This window comes from Orycteropus afer, unplaced genomic scaffold, assembly GCF_000298275.1.
Source record: "Orycteropus afer afer isolate SDZICR_OR568_19922 unplaced genomic scaffold, OryAfe1.0 scaffold00067, whole genome shotgun sequence".
Taxonomy (NCBI): domain Eukaryota; kingdom Metazoa; phylum Chordata; class Mammalia; order Tubulidentata; family Orycteropodidae; genus Orycteropus; species Orycteropus afer.
In genome coordinates, this window is record NW_006921654.1 from 10,143,353 (window position 1) to 10,163,721 (window position 20,369).

General features: G+C 45.9%; 1 protein-coding gene across 1 annotated transcript in view; it reads left to right on the plus strand.

The window, feature by feature from the left end:
- The window catches only part of HYDIN (HYDIN axonemal central pair apparatus protein), a 333,125-nt gene that overhangs the window by 244,610 nt on the left and 68,146 nt on the right, over positions 1-20,369 (plus strand). The window contains exons 51-59 of the mRNA XM_042780857.1: positions 104-263; positions 368-540; positions 1,812-2,010; positions 5,541-5,640; positions 7,449-7,548; positions 9,062-9,230; positions 9,737-9,975; positions 11,684-11,801; positions 19,452-19,656. Coding sequence (XP_042636791.1) covers positions 104-263; positions 368-540; positions 1,812-2,010; positions 5,541-5,640; positions 7,449-7,548; positions 9,062-9,230; positions 9,737-9,975; positions 11,684-11,801; positions 19,452-19,656 — 1,463 coding nt within the window. The remainder of the gene's footprint in view (positions 1-103; positions 264-367; positions 541-1,811; positions 2,011-5,540; positions 5,641-7,448; positions 7,549-9,061; positions 9,231-9,736; positions 9,976-11,683; positions 11,802-19,451; positions 19,657-20,369) is intronic.

Below are 20,369 nucleotides of genomic sequence, written 5' to 3' on the forward strand. Positions count from 1 at the left end.
TAACCACACTGTCCCTCTGAATTGCTTTCACTTTGCCATCTCCTTTTCTACCTGATTTGCACTCAATCCTCACAACTCCATCTCCGTTTTCGCTCATGTCCAGGTACAAGTCATCCATCTTCCCGGGCAACATGGAGACACTGACGATCCTGAACGATTCCCCGATGCTCGTGGAGGTGCACTTCTGCTTTCAGCATGATGTCAGAGCAAACACTTACTTCTTGGAGCCTACCACCATGATTCTTAAACCTGATGAGAAGCAGGTACAATTGCATGGCAAGAAGCCTACTGGTGCCGGGCCTTATTGTGAAAGCTGGGGCCTTGTCATCTTTGATGTAAACATACTTTCTTTTGACTCTTCCATTAGGTGCTAACCGTGTGGGCCTACCCCACTGCAGTTGGCATCTTTGAAGACAGCATTGTCTGCTGCATCAAAGAGAACCCAGAGCCAGCCATCTTTAAATTACACTGCCAGGGCATCCGCCCTGAACTGGAGCTGGACCGCAAGCAATTGCATTTTGACCGGCTTTTGCTGCACAGGTCAGAGTTCTGGGAAATTCACCAAAGGCCAGGACTAGGAAGGGATTCAGAGGTCTTTTAGTTTTAGAACAACCAATTCATCCTAGTTTTCTTAGGACTTTCCAGATTTTAGCAGTGAAAATCCTGTGTGGGCAATTTCTCAGCCCATTGTGTTAGACTGGGTTCTCTAGAGAAACAAAGTCAGTAAAGCTTCTATATAGAGAAAGAGAAATTTGTCTTAGGAAAATGATTCACACACTTAGAGAAGCTGGCAAGTCCCAAGTTCTTGGATCAAACGTCAAGCTGGAGGCATTTCCCGACTCACACAGCTGTAGGGGCTGACGAGCTCAAGGTTGGCAGGCAGTATACTGGCTGTTGCCTCCAGCGAGTGACGAATCCAAGATCTCCAGGCCAAAGGGTGGATTGGTCACTCACGGGCAGTTGCAGGCAGCACAGAGAGTCCCGATCCACAGAAGGGTCTCTTTTCCCAGATCTTGCATCATCACCAGCAGACCCCCTTCCCTGATGAGCACTGACTAGAGAGTAATAACAACTGAAGTAGCAAAAGTGTTTTTTCTCATTGGCCACAGGTAGTTCCATATAGGAGGCTACTGTGGCTGTAAGGCAGCTGGTCTGAGCAATAGCCCAAATTTTGTCACTAAATCTGTGAGTTTGGGGCCATCAAATGATCCCTTTATGACCCAGGGGAAAAAAAAAAAATTGTTTTAACAAACAGACCTTCAGTAAACTGTGGAATCACATCAAGCACTGTAATATACTAGCATATTACCATATTTGTAATTGACAATAATATTGCATCGATGTTAAATTTCCTGAGTTTGATAAAGGTTCTTCTTCTTATTCCTAAGAACTAATGTGGACTGAAATATTTAAAGGTAAAAGAGCATAATGGCTCCAATTTACTTTCAAATGGTTCTGAAAAAAATAATGCAGATATATAAGAGAGAGAAAGAGAATGTGAATTTGAACCCAAAGCCAGGAGGGCAAAATAGAAATAGTTGTTGACTCTGGGAAAGAGGAATTCTCCTGACTTTGCTCTAAGTTTAAAGTTATAGCATTAACCTTGGGCTAATTTGGGCTAACTTATAGGAGGAAAAAAATTAAAAATCATACAAATTAGCCCAGCCCTATAAGCTTAAAGACCTAAATAAAACAAGCAAAGAAAGACAGGTTAAGAAATTTTCAACAGAGAAACACACAAAAGAGAAATTGCCATTTTTTTAAGTTAAAAGCTTAGTTGTGACTGACAAAGTTTCTTTTGGTGTCTGTAGAAAAGAATCCCAGGTGGTCGTCCTGCACAACATCACGCTCCTGCCTGTGGCCTGGCGGATCTCTAGCCTGGAGCACCTGGGTGATGACTTCACTGTGTCCATGATGCAAGGGACTATCCCCCCCAAGTCTGACTACAGCTTGCACGTGCACTTCCAGCCCTCCAAGCCCGTCACCATCAAGAAGGCTATTAGGCTGGAGGTGAGGCCTCCATCCCACTCGTCCCAGATGCTGTCATCACACACACACCAACACACACACACACACATACCAACACACACACACTCACTGAGGCAGCACTCCTTGCTCCACACTCTCCGCTGCTCCCTGTTTCATAGCCTTCGGCCCACAATATCTTTTTCTTCATAAGACTGTGAGCACCTCAGAGGCAGTGACCATGTCTGTGTTGTTCACGGTTGGTTTGCCAAGAACAGAAGCACTCAATAAATGTAGAATGAATGAATGAGTGGGTGGGTGGATGGGTGGAAGGATGGATGGATGGATGGATGAGTGCTGGTTTGAACCGCCAACCTTCTGGTTAGCAGTCAAATGCCTTCAGCACTGCACCACCAGAGCTCCTTAAGTAAACACTAGATTCTTGATTTCATGCCCCTAAACCCAGTCAAGGAGGAGCTCTGGTAGCATAGTGGCTAAAGCACTTGACTGCTAACCAGAAGGCTGGTGGTTCAAACCCACCAGCCACTCCTCGGAAGGAAGGTTGGGCAATCCTACTTCCGTAGTGATACTGCCTCGGAAACCCAAGGAGGGGTCGCTATGAGTCAGGGCCGACTTGACGGCACATAACAACAACAACAACAACAAACCCAGTCAGGAGCTCTGGTAGCATAGTGCCTAAGGTACTTGACTGCTAACCAGAAGGCTGGTGGTTCAAACCCACCAGCCACTCCTCGGAAGGAAGATGGGGCAATCTACTTCCGTAGTGATACTGCTTTGGAAACTGAAGGAGGGGGTCGCTGTGAGTCGGGTCTAACTCGATGGCACATAACAACCACAACAACAATAAACCCAGTCACCACCACCCCTCACCTCCCCTATCTGAGTAAACGTCTCCACTTTCCACTGGCTGTTCCTGACAGACATGTGGAAATCACCCTTGATTCCCCCTTTTTCCTCAGTGCCTCTTCTCCAACAACTCTTGTCAATCCTGCCTCCAAAATGTATCTCCTTCCGTCCCTTCTCGGTCTACACTGCGACCACCCTCATCCAGGCCAGTAGCATCTCTCACCTGGACTTCTGCAGAGGTCTCCTGACCGGGTTCCCTCTTCCTCTTCCCCACAAATGTCTGGAAGGGTCTTTTAAATGTCAGTCAGATCAGCTCACTCTCCTTCGTGAAGCACTTGCTGGCCTCCCATCGTAGTAAGAGCTCATGGTCTCACTGCCTCTCAGGCTCTGTCTGCCTTTATAGCCACACCTGCCTCCACCCTCACTTGCAGGCTCCCATAACACTGTTGTCTTTTGGCTCTTCCCTCCCTTAGTCCCTTGCCTTGCTAAACCTCTACTAGGAGTGCTGTCTCTGGGCCCAGTGGGGAGTTGGCTCCTGTTTTAGAGGTCCCTAAACGTCACCACTTCAGCTGGGGCTGCCACTAACCACCCCATCTCTGGAGTCCTCTGTCATTTGCAGTCACTCTCTCTGTTTTCCATTCTTCAGAGCACCTATCCCTTTCTGAAAGGAATGTTTCTTTCTTTATTGATGTGGACACCAGGAGAACAGGATCTCCCCTGACTCCTTCACCATCTCTATTCCCTGTGGCTGCTATAACACATTCTCACAAACTGGGTGGCTTAAAACAACACATATTTATTCTCTCATAGTTCTGGAGGCCAGAAGTCCAAATTCAAGGTGTCACCAGGGCCACCCCCTCTGCAGCTCTAGGGGAGGAATCTCTCCTTGCCTCTTCCAGCTTGTGTTGGCTCCAGGCTCCTTGGCTTGTGATGGAATCCTCCAATCTCTGTGCCTGCCTTCTGTCTGTATCTTCTTTCTCTTATAACGACACTTGTCATTGGCTTTAGACTCTTGTCATTGGCTTTAGGTCCACCTGGATAAGCCAGCATGATCTCATCTTAAGGTCCTTAATTATATCTGCAAAGACCATTTTTTCCTAATAAGCTCACATTCACAGGTTCTGGGGGTTATGAAAGAGACATAGCTTCTGGGGGGCTACCATTCACCTACTACACCATCATATCCACATTGTCCAGCACAGACCCATACGTAGTAGGCACTCAGTAAAGTCTTTTGAATGAATGAACCAATGTCACTGATTTTTGATGTTTGAATTGATTCCGCAACATTCAAGAGGTCATCCAAATTTCTCCAAGGACAGAAAACTTACTACCACTCAGAGTATCCTGATCTTTTTTTGAACAAATCTGACTTAATTATTCCTTGGGTTGAGTTTAGATTTTCTCCTTGTAATTGATATGCATTGATCTTGTTTGTACCTTTTTAGGCTAGTCAGTGGATCTAATCTCTCTTGTCGACTACTCATAACAACCTTTCAGATATTTAAAAACAGGGATTGATAGTCATTCAATGTACAAATATGTATGAAGTCCTGGGATGATAGTCAGAGTTTTTGGTAACTGCTTAGGTACTGGTCTATAATAATGGACTCAGGCAACATGACTGATGTCCCCTGGATCCTGGAGTCCTCCAGCTGGGCCAGCTTCGTCCTTCAGTTGCTGAAACATGGGAGGTTCATAAGTTCATGTGATAGAGATGGGAAGTAGACAGCAAGGGGATGCTTAGAGAAGTTGTCTTGACAACCGTTTACCAATAGGTGCAGAAACATTCCCATATTTTAACAACTGATGTGGCATCCCTGTGTGTCCCAGACAAAAAGCAGCTCTATACAAAGTAGGCACTAAGAGTCTCTCCTCAGCAGCTGCCCCTGCCCCCCCCCACACACACACTCACAGCATATTCTAAGGTTTCTCTGCCTCGATGATAATCCTTCAACATCTACTCCCACGAAATGCCTAGCTTTCTGATCTCTTTGTGAAACTCTCCCTGAACTTGTTTGATTTTATCAGTGTAACTCTTAAAATCATCCTTCCTGTTTTGCTCAGTTACAAAATTTGATTGTATCCTCTCTACCCACCTCCCCCAGAGGGGTAAGCAAAAGAAAGTGAGGGTGCTTGGAATCCATCAGAGGAAAGGTACGATACACACTCAGGAGCTGATAATTCCAGTTTTTTGTTCTGTCATTTCCTCCTGCTGCCATCTCTTCTGACCGTCTCTGTCAGAGGCTGAGCAGCAGAAGAAGAGTCAAACTCAGGTCAGTCCAGTTTGCTCTTTGGAACATTGGCAAAATGTTTGATGAGAGAAAAATGGGAATTCTGAGTCAAAAGTTGAGTTTAGAGATAGCTGCAGATTTTCCCTTGGCACCCAAAGCACAAGCTTAGGGAGTTGGTGACTTAATTTCTCAACTTCAGACTACCACAGAGAGGCTGGCGGCCGATGGCAGGTGTGGGAGAGCCATGCCCACTGCCCAGCGGCTCTTGCCTTTGACAAATCGATGCTTTATTTCCCTCTTGTTAATCTCAAGAGTCAGTGGTTCGGTGGCACTGACTGTGGACACCACAGTTCAGATGTCCCTTGTGACAGTGACAGGCCTCCACCAACAGGAATGGAAACAGTGGGGACAGCTCTAGAGAAGCTGGATGCCACGGGTCTTGCTTTTACTGAAGAACTTTTCTCACTGCGACAGGTTTTAGATGCAGACAATCTTGTTGGCGTTGTTCAGATTGAAAACATCCTGATCTTTGCAGAGTCCTATGACATCGCCTTGGACATCACCTTCCCCAAAGGTCTGTTTATCCCTTCAAGGAAAGGGCAGTTGCTCACCGTTATAAGTTCTGTGTAGATGAAGACCAGTGTGTTGTCAGTGTGTGGTGTGTCGGGGGGAGAAGTTCTTCTGTAAAGGATAATGCAAGCCCAGGGTGATGTGAGCAATGTTACCACAAAACATTCTGTCTTCACTGGAGACAGCAAGCAGCACCCACACATGTCAGCTTGCAGAGCTCATCTGAGAGCCATCATGGGAGCACGCGCACCGCTCTTCCTGCCAGTCCCAGTTTCCTATCACTGCCACAGCAAATGACTGCAGACTTAGTGGCCTCAAACAGCATATATTTGTTACCTGATAGTGCTGGAGGTCAGAAGGCGGACTTGGGCCTTACGGGGCTAAAACCAAGGTGCTGGCCAGGCTGCGTTCCCTGCTCCAGGGGACAACCTCTCCCCTTGCCTTCTGCAGCTTCTAGAGACCACCTACATTCCTTGGCTTGTGGTTCCTTCCTCCTTATCGTAAGCCAGCAACCTCAGGCCAACTTCTTCTCACTCTGCCATCTCTCTGATACTCCCACCTCTGCCTGCCTCTTCCATTTTAAGGGCCATTGGGGCTCTGGTGGCATAGTGCCTAAGGCATTTGACTGCTAACCAGAAGGCTGGCGGTTCAAACCCACCAGCCATTCCTCAGAAGGAAGGTTGCACAATCTACTTCTATAGTGATACTGCCTCAGAAACCCAAGGAGGGGTCACCGTGAGTCAGATCCGACTCAATGGCAGTGAGTTTGGTTTTTTGGGGGGCCCACATGGATAATCTCCCTATTTTGAGGTCAGCTGTTGAGCAGCCTTAATTTCATCTACTACCTTAATCCTCCTTCGCCATGGAAGGTAAGCTGTTCGTAGATTCCAGGGATTAGTACGTGGACAGGTTTGAGGCTGCTTCCTGCCTGCCACACCGCCCAAACACCAAGGTCAGAGTTCGCTTTTAGGATGCAGTTCTGCGCTGTCCCTCCTTTTCCTGACAGGAGTCTTCTCAGCAAGATTCAGTGCTAGAGTGACATGTTTGCTCAGCTGTCATTAGTGTTATATGTAAAACTATTTATTACAGCATTGTCTATGATGATGGAAAATTGGAAATAAATATCTAACAATAGTGGATTAATATTATAGGAATAATATTTTAAGTCATGGAACAGCCCTGTGATGGAATATCATGCAGTCTTTTTGATCACATTTATGAAGAGTTTTTAATTATGTGGGGAAATGCTCATGACGTAATGCTAAGTAATGCCAACCTTTTGGTTAGCAGCCAAATGCCTTAGCCACTCCACTGCCAGAGTTCTAGATACAATACATATTTATATGTAATATCCCAACTCTGTAAAGTAGATACTTTATACCAAATTCATAAACATACTGGACTTTATTTTTTTTTTAAATGAATTGAAGATAAATGTTTATTTCTGAATGGAGAGAAGTATACACAAGAACTCTAGATTCTTTCTCCTCATGCACTACTTCCGTAATAAAGTCCCAAATATTTGAAGATATTTACCAGGATAAATTTTATCTTAACAGTTATCATTTACTATGTGGTGAATATGCTGGGAGATTTAGCTGATGGGTAAACGAAAGGATGCCCCCACTGAACTGGGCAACAGAGCCGTGTGTGTTGTTGGTCAGCACCCAATTACAAGAGACTTTTCTAGGCATAGTTTTTTCAGGAGATAAACTCTCTGAAATTGCACCATGGATTTTCCATGCGAACTTCAGTGAGAGAGCAGGTTTACGCCCCTGCTTTTCCCTCCCGTGCCCACTCACCCCGCTGCAGGAGCTGAAGGAGGCCTCGATTTTGGGACGGTGCGAGTCCTGGAGGAGGCGAAGCAGCCACTGCAGCTGAAGAACCGTGGGAAATACGAGATCATATTCAGGTAACCTGAGTCCGCCCACCTCACGGGGAAGAGTGTCGTTTGAGAGGGTAAAGAAGTCGTTTGAGGAAGTTATAAGAGCCATCTCTGCTTTTCGTCTTCCTTGGCTTCAAATGAGTGGAATTCTAACTGCTAAGAGAGCAGAGGTTTTCCCACTGCTCTTAATTCTGCCACTTTACAGGGGCCACTTCAGGGCCCCAGGGAGGCCGCTAGTGGAGAGAAGCCCAGAGGGATGAGGCTGGGAAGGGGGTGGAGAGACTGGGGGTCGTGAGCCCTGTCTTCAGCTTTTCTGCACCTGCCCCCTGGTTCTTACGTTTTATAAGTTGATCTTCTGCATGAGATTTCATATGAAGGAAGAGTTTTCCAATATTTTTAAATAAACATTTTAAGAACCACTGTATCACAGAGGAGTCCAAATAGTGCCTGGTAGGATAGGGAGCCGTCTGTACACACCTCTTAAGATTAAAAACAAAACACTGAACAAGAGAGATTCCTCAAACAGGAAAGGGAGGCTTGGGTAGTGGAGAGGGGAAGGCAGCCACTCAGACAAGGTCACTCTGCTCTTGGCAGCAGTGCCCCCACACTAATGCCCTGTCAGTTTCTATGAAAAGTTGTCCTTCCCCCAGAATTCAGATTTAGTAAAGGGACTGCCCGCTGCGGTCTTGGAGAGACTTAGCATATTCATATTAGTTTCATTTCAACTAGAGGAATGCTAAAACTAGAGAGCTCCCACTTCACTACTACCTTTAGTTAGAAGCAATGAAAATGTAATTTTAATAAATGTTCAATAAACCTAGAAGAAAGCCACTGTCACTTTAGAGTTTGTGTTGCACGGACTCTTGTCCGTTGGTGAGCTTTGTTTTGCATTGTGACTAGGATGTTAGCGCTGTTCTTTTAGGTTGCATGAGCGCCACCCGCAGGTCAGAGCAGGCAGCTGGGTTTGTAGACAGGATGCGCAGAAGAGTGAGGAGCATCTAGATCCCCACAGACACAGCAGGTGTCCCACCTCGGCACAGGCTCCCCTTCCAGTCCCTCTGCCTTTCACAACCTCAGCTTCTCTCTGTGGCTTCCCGCCTCGCCGTAGGGCCACGATCCCCGTCCGAGAGCCTCTGTTGCATATTTCCCCACTTTCTTTCCTCGGACCACATGGCTTCCACATCCCTGCTCCCTCTGTGTGACTGCGTTCAGACTCCCTGAGGGAGAGGTGAATTAGTTTACTTGGTCATTATCCAGCATCAGGTGTCCCTCTTAGATAGAGATCTGCTGCAAGGATACCTCCGCACCACAGATTAGCCTGGAGATGGCTCTTTGTCTCAAGCACCACTAATCCCTGGCCCAGTCAATGCTGGCTAAGCTGGGGATGGTCATAGAACAAAAACACAGGGCCCACCGTTAGGCATAGTGGTTAAACAGCGCTAGAGGCATGGCGGACACGGAATGGTTGAAGAGTCTCCTCTCTAGTGTCTTGGGTTCCCTGGATAATGACTTAGATGAACTTTTTATTCCTATCCGACAGCTTTTCTGTGGACTCGTTAGGGATGTCAGTGACCAATTTAAATTCCATGATCTCAGTCCAACCCAAGAAGGGCTCACTGACCACAGCGGAAAAGCCCACAAACATCCAGGTGTTGTTTCGTGCAAAAAAGGAAGTGACGATTGAGCACCTGCCCGTCCTGCGCTGTCATGTAAGAGAATCAAAGGCAAGGGCTGGCTTGGTACCAGGATGGTGGGGCTCCTGTCCTAAAGGAGGTCACATGGTCTACCCATGCTTTTGGGGGAGGGCTGGCCTAAGTGGCAGCTACAGAAGACATACCAGAGTTTGATCCCAACTGGCAGACAAGGGTGGATCAGGTGGGCAGTGTCATCAGAAATACAGCCAGAGACGAAGCGTGGTCTCCAGGTATTTGGGGAGCATGAGAGACCAGGTCGCTGAGTTCAGTCATCAGATGCAAAGATGAATGGGAACTGAAAGTGGAAGGGAGAGTGGTGTGTGATGATCCGTGGCTGGTACACAGTAAGCTCTCTATACATGGTTGATATTATTATTATTATTATTATTGATGCAGTGATAGAATGAAATAAGAATTTGGCTCCATGTCAATGATGAAATGAGGGAACGAAGTAGACAGTCATGGAAGCTTTGGAGACATGCTGGTGCCCAGTGTCTTCCCAATCTTTCTTGTCTTTCTAGATTATTGAGCCTAGTATTGCAGAAGGAGGTGAGATCATTGCCAGCATCCCCATTAAGTTTTCTGTGAATGCCGTGTTCTCCAAGTACAACATCAGCCCTTCCACCATCATCAACTTTGGAGCTTTGATCTGTGGCACTCGTAAAAGTGCCACCTTCACCATCGAAAATCAAGGTGTTATTGACTTCAAGTACGCCCTCTATAGGCTGACAGGGGAGAGCCCCATTCATCAAAAAAAAGCGTAAGACACGTATTTACTTAACTCACGCCATTCCATTTAATCAGGAACTTACATTTTACAAAGAGTTGTCACATATTTGATCAAAATTGATCTGATCCCCTTTAATGGGTGGTATCACTTAGGTTTAGACATGGCTCATCCAAGGTTATGCAGGAAATGATAGTCACTCTTGGTTCTGAACCCATATCTTCTGACTCCACATTTCATACATTTTCACACTGCTGTTGAATATATGATACAATTCAGTTAAACAAATGTAGACACTTCTTGGATTGTGTTTCCTGTCCTTGTGCTTGTGGTGTGCTGCAAGGCTCACTAGTAAGTCAGTATCCTATCGTTCTCCAGGATGTCAAGAGATTATTGTTACAGACTTCCTGGTGAAGATGGAAAAGGGCAGCCTGGAAGCATGGGCTAGGGATGGCAAGTGATGCCTTTGGTCTAGTAGGCACTGTTATTACCTTCTACCCACGAAGGCACTGTCTCACCAGAGCGACCTTAATCACTGTTCCCACAATACACTCACTGTTCTTGTACAAGTGGCTCCCAATCTATTCACCCCAAAACAATTGACCTTTTTGAGTACTTTGGCTTCCATTTGGTATGTATGTATATACAGATATATATGTATGTATACATGTATATATGTATGTATGCATGTAGGCAAACTGAAGATTTCTTAAACCAATTCCCAAAACACTTCTGACTTAATTTTTACTTTGTAATTATTTTTTTTCAATCAGATACACAGCATTTTCTTATATTTATTTTATATTCTTGTAGTTATCCTTTTCCATTTTGGCAAAGTTTCAACATATTAAGAAATTTTTTTATTAAATTGCCTAAAATGTTTCTTTCTTCACAATTTAACATCAACATATTTTTTGTAATTTTACTTTATAATAATTTATTGTGCATTTATAACCAGTATGATTTCATTGTGGTTTGCTTTACTTTGTTTTTTATTTTATTTTTCATTTTAGGGTGCATACACTCATGCAAAGGACTCCAGGGTGGAACTCCAGGTGTTTGTGTCGCTAAGCAAATCTGTCTAGAGATAGAGATAGAGATACATAAAAACTCTCCAAAGTTTAAGATGCAACTCAATCATATTTAAATACTTTAGGTGAACTGCTCTCCAAGCAACTAATTATTGGGTAAACTAGCTTCAGGTGAAGTGAACAGTTTCTAAAATATGTATTTGAGCCATTGCTTTTACTAAGTCTTAAAGACATCTTGACTGGAAATGTGAAGAAAAGGAACAGAATATAATCTGTTTGCCATTTGATTTTATTTTTTAATGAGGTCGGGTAGAAGATAGTCAAAAATAATTTTCCACATACTGCTTTCTAGTGAACTCAAGCAAACATTTTAAACTGCCATAGTGATACTGCCTCAGAAACCCAAGGAGGGGTCACTATGAGTCGGGTCCAACTCAACAACACGTAACAACAACAACAATTGTTTGTAGTAATTTTCAGTCTCTTTATGAATCATATATAGTGAGTATGAGCACTACAGAGCTCTTGTGTGATTATTAAATGATTTGGGGATAGTGATTAACAAGCCAACTCTGCCAGCCCATTGTCATCTTAGGCGAAGGAGGGCACCTTCCCCAATTCCTGAAAGAATGGGCCCTGTTACCAGACAGACAGGTGGGGTTTAATGTCACCACTCCAACCTCAACTTGTAATCTTGCTTCTTTTTTCAGAACCAGTCATATTAAACATGCAAGATCCAGGGAAAGTGAGAGCTTCTACAAGACCGGTCCTTCCAAAGCTGCCAAGTTCTCCGACACCATTCCGAAAGAAGTAAATATTCCTAACCAGGTGGGTGTGGGTGCCCTTTTCTTTGTTCACAGAAACCCAGCGATACCAACAAGCTCTTCCAAGCAAATACTTCCTCAGGATGGCAGGACTCAAATCTACTGTGGCAGGAATACTGAGTAATTCTATTGAAATGTCCTTTTCATTTTAAGATAAGGCATTCTGACATAACTTGGATAACTCCTTTGGCTTTAAAATCTTCGTTGGCTCCCCATTACCTTAAAATTAAATTTAAACTCTTCATATGTATTTCTTTGTAAGGAACAGATATCCATTCAAACCAGCTTAAATAGAGGAAGATTCAAGGACTTCTGCTTCTGGTAAGATGAAGAAGGACACTTTTCTCTATTTTTCCTGCTAAGTCAAACTCAAGACCCCGAGCATTGTATAGAAAACAAACATAAGTAGACTCTGTGGAGAGAAGAAATCACACCAGGTAGGATCCTCAGGACCCAAGGGTCATCACGGTGGTGAGTTCACTGAGTTTCCTTTTTGCCTCACGTATCCCAGACTTTGAGTTAAGGAAGCTGGCAACCCAGAAACATTGATCCACACAAGCCAAAAAAGCCTCAGCACGGGAGCTCCCATCTGCATGTTCCCTGCCTGGAGCCGTGCGCTCTTCACCTAGCTGGCTCCCTGGTGACTCTACATCCACAAATTCCCCGGAGGCGTCAGCAGTTAACACGCTCGGCTGCTCACCAGAAGGTTGTTGGTTTGAGTCCAGCCAGAAGCACCTCAGGAGAGGTCTGCCAGCCTCCTTTTGAAAACCCAGCTGTTGGAACCTCTGTGGAGGGCGGTCCCATGGCGTCTCTGTGACTGGGGTTGCCTCGATGGCAGGTGGGTGGTTAGGTCCCCAGGGCTGCGCCCTCAGGCCCAGCGATCTGTGTTCCCGGTCCGGCCTAGCCCTGCAGTCACCCTGGTGAATCATGCTGGGCTCCTACCTTGTAGGTGGAAGCCGCGGGCCACGTGGACGGTGTGGGTCCTTTGTTTCTTTCGTGGGCCCTTGTGGTGTGTGCGGGAAGCACACTGTGTTGAGGATTCTGAGCAGCGTTGTGCCTTGGGGACTGTGTGCTATGGTTGGCCAGCACTGTCTGTAGCAGGAGGGGTGGGACTGTTGCGTTTGCCAGCCCTTGGCCGTCCCCCAACTCAGGCCCTCACCCTGGCCTGCACTCTCCTTCTGCGCCCCTTCCTCAGGGATGTCACTGACCCCTAGCAGATCCTCACCCCTAAAGGGCCCCCCTACCTGGGCCCATGGGTCACTGCCTGCTCCCATCCTTCCAGGCTGGTCCTCCTGGCTACAGGGGCCCAGTGGCCAGCCCCACGCCTGGCTCTGTTATCCTCTCTCGGATACTGAAAGAAGGAATGAATGAGCAGACAAGTGAGGGAGAGACTCCACAGCTCTGTTCCAACGGGTAGCCCCAGGGAGAGGACACCGTAAACCGTGCTGGACTTCGAGGTTCTGTGCAGTGTCATAGGACGGGCCCCAGGGAGATGGGCCGGGTGAGCTGGATCCCTTTCCTGAAGGCCCCATGGTCCTGTCTGACCTTGGCCATGGGGCAGCAGCTCCCAGGCTGTCTTTGGGGAACCATGTAGCCAAGGTGTGAAGACGGGGAAGCAGCCCAGCTGCCTGGGGGGGCCCTATCCCCTCCTTGACCACTGCAGTGGGGGACTCCATGGGAGGGCTGGCTCCACCCATGCTGGGTAGCAGTGGCCTGCCGCGTCTGGTGGAACCGCACAGGTCACGAAATGAAGCAACGTGAAAGGATTGATGGTTTTTCTTTATTGTTATTTAAAGAACGGGGGCCAGGTGGACGGCCTGCGTGTTCTGCGGGAGCAACCCCTGATGCCTTTGTTCTACTTTATTTACATGTTTGTACATGATTACATCATTAGTCTTGGAAGTCATACAATCAGCTTATTCTCTACAGAGCTAAAGTTTTACTCCTCTACATGCTCAAGGACAACAGGTGGTCATTAAAACAATCACAGAAGTCTTCTCAGGAGTAAGGAAAATAAACGATAAATGTTTACTAGGACACAATGATGCAAAGTATGAAACATTCCAATAAGATAAAAAACATGGAGAATAACATCTACTTTTAATACTTTTATGTTTTGCCAATTAAGTATTTAACAGTGAGAGAGACCTTGCCATCTCTTAAAGCAACATTCAACCACAGAGAGGCCTTGCCATCTCTAAAAGCAAACACTCAATCACAAGAGAGGCCTCATCATCTCTTCACTGTAATTAGAACATGTGCCTTGCAGTCATGTTCTTTTGGGGATCTTTTTCTTGGTCCCCAACATATTCTCCCTGTTTATTTTTTACATGCAGTAGATGTACTTCAGTAGTCAAAGACTGAATTACTTGACATATTATTTTTGGAGAATAACAAATAATACAATTAAAAACATTATAACAGATGGTTAAAAAAAAAAAGCCTCAGCAAAAGCTAGGTCTCCTTACCCAGAGGGCCAGGGAAGGGGCAGCCTAGTACGATGGCAAACTGTTAGATAATAGCTGTTCTGCCCCAGCCAAACACTGCACACAAACTCTATGGCCCCACCCTCACAAAGGCCAAGTAGAGAACCAGGAAATTTGTTCCCACCAGGTGGTAAGAGCACCTCTCTCCCAGTATCAGTGGAGACCCACCACATGAGGAGCCTTGACTCCCACCACTCACAGTGATAGCCACACCACCACTGGAATGATGTCAGAGCAGGCTTACTGCTAGGGAGGGCACCAGTCCCCTCTTCTCTGTTGGATTAGCAGAGCAGTCAGTAACAAGGCACTCCCATCCCTCCCAGCCAAGTAGTTATCAGTAGATGCCTAATGGAGAGCCAGAACTCCCACCCTGCCAGCCAGTAATAATGACTCTGAATGGGGAACATGGACTATGATCACCACCAAACAGTAATGAGGTGGTACCCCCCTTTCCCTGACAGAGTACTGTCAAAAAAAGCTAGTTCAAACATACTGTGTCTCACAATACCAAAAATGTTCAATTGAAAATCACTCAGTATACCAAGAACAAGAAAGATGTTAAAGTGAATGAAAATAGGCAGTCAATAGATGGCAGTGCTGAGATGACAGAGGTGTTAGAATGAATTGGCAAAGAGGTTAAAGCAGCCGATATAAAAATGCTTCAATGAGCAATTACATATATACCAGAAACAAATGGGGAACTCTGGTAGCGTAGTGCCTAAGGCTTTGGACAACTAACCAGAAGGCTGGCAATTCAAATCCACCAGCCACTTCTCAGAAGGAAGGTTGGGCAATCTACTTCCTTAGTGATACTGCCTCAAAAACCCAAGGAGGGGTCACTATGAGTCGGGTTAAACTCGATGGCAAATAACAACAACAACAACACTTGAGTGTTCGGACCTTGTGTGATCAGGTTGCTATCTGAATAAAATAGATAATGTATGGAATTAAAAAAAAAACTTAATGGATGAACTCAAACAAAACAGAAGGGACAGAGAAAAGAATCATTGAATTTAACGACAGAACAATAGAAATTACAAGCAACCAGGGAACATGGTCAAGATAGGTCATATCCTGGACCATGAAACAAAACTCAACAAATTTAAAAGAATTCAAATTATACAGAGTGTGTTCATTGAATACAAATGGAATTAAACTAGAAACACCTAACAGAAATATAACAGGAAACTCTCCAAACACTTGGAAACTATACAGCACATTTCTAAATAGCCCATGGGTCTAAGACAGGTCTCAAGGATAATCAAGAAGTATATTGAATTAAAATGAATATATAATGTGTCAAAATTTGTGAGACATGGGTTAAGCAGTGCTGAGAGGAAAATTCATAGCACTGAAATGTTTACATTAATAAAGAAGAAAACAATAATCTAAGCTCCCACTTCAAGAATGTAGAAAAAGAAGAGCAAAATAAACGCCAAGCAATCACATGTAAGGCAATAATAATGATGAGAGCAGGAATCAATTAAATGAAAACAGAAAAATAATAGAGAAAATCATTGATATAGACAAGATTATTCTAAAATTATATGGAAATGTAAAGGAACTAGTTTAGCTACAAATAACAGAAAATCTAATACTCGTGGTTTCAACAGATAAGGCTATATTTAAATACAGCAGGAAGTTGCCAGTATTGGCTTAGTGCCTTATTGATGTTTGTGGTTCTCTTAGTCTTTCCTTCATGTTTCCAAGATGGCTGCTACAGCTTCAGCTACCACGTCTGCATCAAAGGCAGAGAAAGTGGAAGTAGGGGCTCTGCACTTTGAGAGCACCAGTAAGTACTGATTGCATTGAACTGGGTGTTCTCAGTACGAGTTTTTAATCTCTCATTATGTCATCTCCTCCTCTTTTCAACAGACGCCTTTCATTTAATTTTTATTGTTGTTATGTGACTTCGAGTCGGATCCGAGTCATAGCAACCCCTCCTTGGATTTCCTAGGCAGTATCACTATGGAAGTAGATTGCCCAACCTTCCTTCCAAGGAGTGGTTTAATTAGCATACATAATTTTCTGTGTGTATCTCTCTCTTGTCTCTGAAATATTTACCTTCTTCACCCACTGTATGGTCTCAGCCTTCAGTGAAGCAGTCTATGTCTAATGCCCAGCTTTCAGTTCTAATAATGTTTTCCTCTCCTCTACCTTGCCTACTCTTCCGTCACCCTCTGAACTTCGTATCACTGGAAACTGAGGAGCTTCTGCAGTCTTGATTGCCCAGATCCCTCCCTCAGCACCGTGTCCACTTCTCCCCACTTGCTAGCTCAAGTCCACCCATTTCAGCTGTTCTTTGAGACAACACACTGTCAGTTTCGTACTATGTGCCAACCTTCTCCCTGTTTCACTCCATCATTGTCCAGCCTAGATTCAGTGGACCACCTTTAGAATCACTCCCTCACAAATACCTGCTCTCTTTTTCCTCTCTCTCCCTCCCTTGTTCTGACCTAGAAAAAAAAAAACCCACATCCAGGCCCATCCTACCATCCGTCCACAGTCAGGTATTGAGTGTGGCTGATGGAGTGCTCTTTGAATTCATGACCACGAATGTCACTCTAATGGGCCCTCAGCACTGCCTTGCAGGCCCCATGTTGTCTCTCAAGGCTCTTTCCTGCTTCCTGGGTGACTCTTACCACACCATTTTCCCTCCCCTCAAGCCTGTAAGCCTTCCTCTCCACCCATCTTGCTCCCCACTAATCGTTGATAAGTACCCTGCACTTTCTGAAACATGGTTTTGCATCATGTTACTTTCCTGCTTAGAAATGTAGCTTCTCATGGAATGAAGTCCCGCTTCTCCCTGAGATCTGCAGGGCTCTGTGTATACTGGCCCCTGCCTCCCTCTCTTGTCACATTGGAACCTCCATCTCCCTCCTGCTCACTCCATGCAGCCCCCGGACCACTTTAAGTTCCTTAAATAGGCCAAGCTATTTCCTGCCTCAAGCCCTTTGCACATGCTGTTCCCTTTTCATAATGTTCTTCTCATATGCACTCCCCTACATCCTTTGCTTTGGGCTTAGCTAGCTTCCTCTCATCATTCAAATCTCAGCTTAAATATCACCTCCTCAGAATGGTTTCCCTGATCACTCTGTTATCTTCTATCCTAACTCCTTCTTGTTTCCTCCATAGCCCTCTTCTCAGTGTCTTGATACTTGGTTCATTTGCTTTCTCTCTGCCATCTGCACTGGAGCATAAACAGTATGAGGTCTGGGCCAACTCCTGGCCAGAGTTATCAGTGCCTCCACTGCTGCAAAACATCTTTTAAAGTGTTGAAGAGCAAAAATGTCGCTTTTAAGACTAGGTTGTGCCTAGCACAAGCCATGGTATTTTCAGTCCCCTCATTCACATGTGAAAGCTGCACAATGAATAAGGAAGACTGAAGAATAGTTGATGCCTTTGAACTGTGATGTTGGTAAAGAATACTACGAATACCACGGACTGCCAGAAGAACAACAGGTCTGTCCTGGAAGAGTGCAGCCAGAATGGCCAGACTTCGTCTTACCTGCTTTGGCCATGTTGTCAAAAGAGATCAGTCCTTGGAGAAGGATGTTACCCTTAGTAAAGTGGAGGGTCAGAGACAAAGGGGAGGACCCTCCGTGGGATGGACTGATAACAGTGGCTTCAGTGATGGCCTAAAGCACAGCAAGGATTGTGAAGATGGCACCGGACCAGACCGCGTTTCATTCTGTTGGACCTCATGTCGCTATGAGTCAGAGTCTACTTGACGGCACCTAACAGCTCCTACTCATCTGTCATTTTGTCATTCTGTGGTGGCTTGCACATTACCGTGATGCTGAAAGCATGCCACCAGTATGTCAAGGGACAGCAGGCTCACCCATGGTGGACTGGTTTCAGTGGTGCTTCCAGACTAAGACAGACGGGGAAGAAGGGCCTGGTGATTTACTTCTGCAAATTAGCCAATGAAGACCCTAGGATCACAACAGAGTATTGTCCAACATGGCACTGGAAGATGAGCCCCTAGGCTGGAAGGTATTCAAAGTACACAGTGGATGCAAGAAGCCTCAAGCATACCGACTCAAGCTTTCTAATGATTGTGAAGACAGTGGGGCCGACAGCTTTTTGTTTTGTTGTACATGTGGTTGCCAAGAGTCAACACCAACTCAACAGCAACCAACAACAACCAGCCAGTGCCTAGTACACTTCCTGACACATGGTAAGTGTTCACTGAATAGTGACTGAATTAGGTCAGTCATAGCCGCCGTGTACACTGTGTGTTGCACACTGCCCAGCCCTAGGGCACCTGTGTAAAGAGTACCCCCCAGAGGTGGGGGGGGGGCAGCCTGCCCAGCCACCTGCACCAGCATGGTAAGAATTTAGGGAGCTTCCTGAATCTAGAGTTCATGTCTGAGCACCATCAGAATGAAGCACTTCCTCACACAGTATTACTATAGTACATGCTGAAAGGGATTTAGGAGAGGGGAAAAAGGCATTCCGAGGGGGAGAAGAGCAAGAGTCGGTTCCAACAATGTCCCCACCCACCACTGTGGCAGCTTCCAGGGATGGTAGACCCGGTGCCCAGAGAAGGACAGCCTACGTCAGACTGCTCCTTGGCAGCTTTCTGATGCTGGACAAGGGCAGAACAGAGCAGTGCATGCTGCTGTTCCATTTTGTGAGTATTTTTTTGTTCTAGATGCTGTGCTAAATGCTTTATACACATTGTGGCACTTAAGCCTTCAGAAATCTCGAGGTAGGGCCTTTAGCCCCATTTTATGATGAATAAACTGAGGCTCAGCAAAGTAATGTGTCCAAAGTCAGTTAGTACCTAACATGGCTGGGACTCAAACCCAGGACTGTCTGCCACAGAGGTCCATGATCTGAAACATTATTCCGTTCTGCCCTCTGCACCCTGCCAACCCCCCTCTGGGAGACCCACTGGGTAGATATATTTGAGGTAAACCCCACCCTGAATCATCATTGGTCAGAGGAGTGTGCACATAAAGGAGTACAGCGGGAGCCCATCCCAGAAGAACCTGGCCATCGCTGGGCGCTGGCCCTGGCCCTCTTCCTCCAGGCCCAGGGAGGGCCTGTGGGGAGGGGTCTCCATTTGCCCCTCTTCACACCATCTTATGGCTCTGCATGGGTCTCAGACTCCGTCACCGCTCTGCCTCCAGCCTTCTACCTCTCTCACTCTTGTCCGGCAGGCTCGCTTCAGCCATGGCATGTTCACCGTGTACCCTGGTTTTGGCTCCATTCCTCCCGGAGGGCAGCAGGTCGTAACCGTTGACTGTGTGGCTGACCCCGTGGGAAGGTGCGAGGAGTTTATAGCCATCGACATCTCCGACCGAGACCCGAGAGACCAGCCTGCTGGCATTCCCTACACTCTGCTAGCGGAAGCCTGTCTGCCAGGTACTGGGCATGCTGCACCCCTTCCGAGACATACGGTTTTACACTACCCCTCCCCGAGGCAAATCTGTGATGTCTAGCAGTTGTACGTGGATGCTTCCTTTGGGATCTTAGGCCTTAAGAGTCTTCAGCAATATTTGTCATTAAAAACAAGTTACGCACACCTAGGAGAAGACAGGCAACTTTAAACTCCTAGCCCTCTGGTTTTGGTCCTGGGTTTTCAGATGAAAGCTCTGGTGTCATGGAGCCTAAGGCATTTGACTGCTAACCAGAAGGCTGGTGGTTCAAAGCCACCAGTCACTCCTCAGAAGGAAGATTAGGCAATCTACTTCCGTAGAGATAATGCCTCGGAAACCTAAAGAGGAGGTGCTATGAGTTGAAATTGACTCGACGGCAGTAAGTTTGGGTTTTTTTTTTTTTTTTTTTTTTGGAGTATTATCCGGGGATCATGATGAGATAGTATATGGCACAGGACTCAGGAACATGGAACCTTGCTCAAGTCCACAGGCCACTCCTGTGGGCAATATACATATAACTAGTACTGTAACAACATGCACAGAGATCAGTGTTCAGTAACTGTAGCACTGTGACAACATACACAGAGAAATCAGTGGTCACTAGCTGTAACACTAACAGCATACACAGATCAGTGGTCACTAGCTGTAACACTAACAGCATACATGGAGATCAGTGGTCAGTAACTGTAACACTAACAG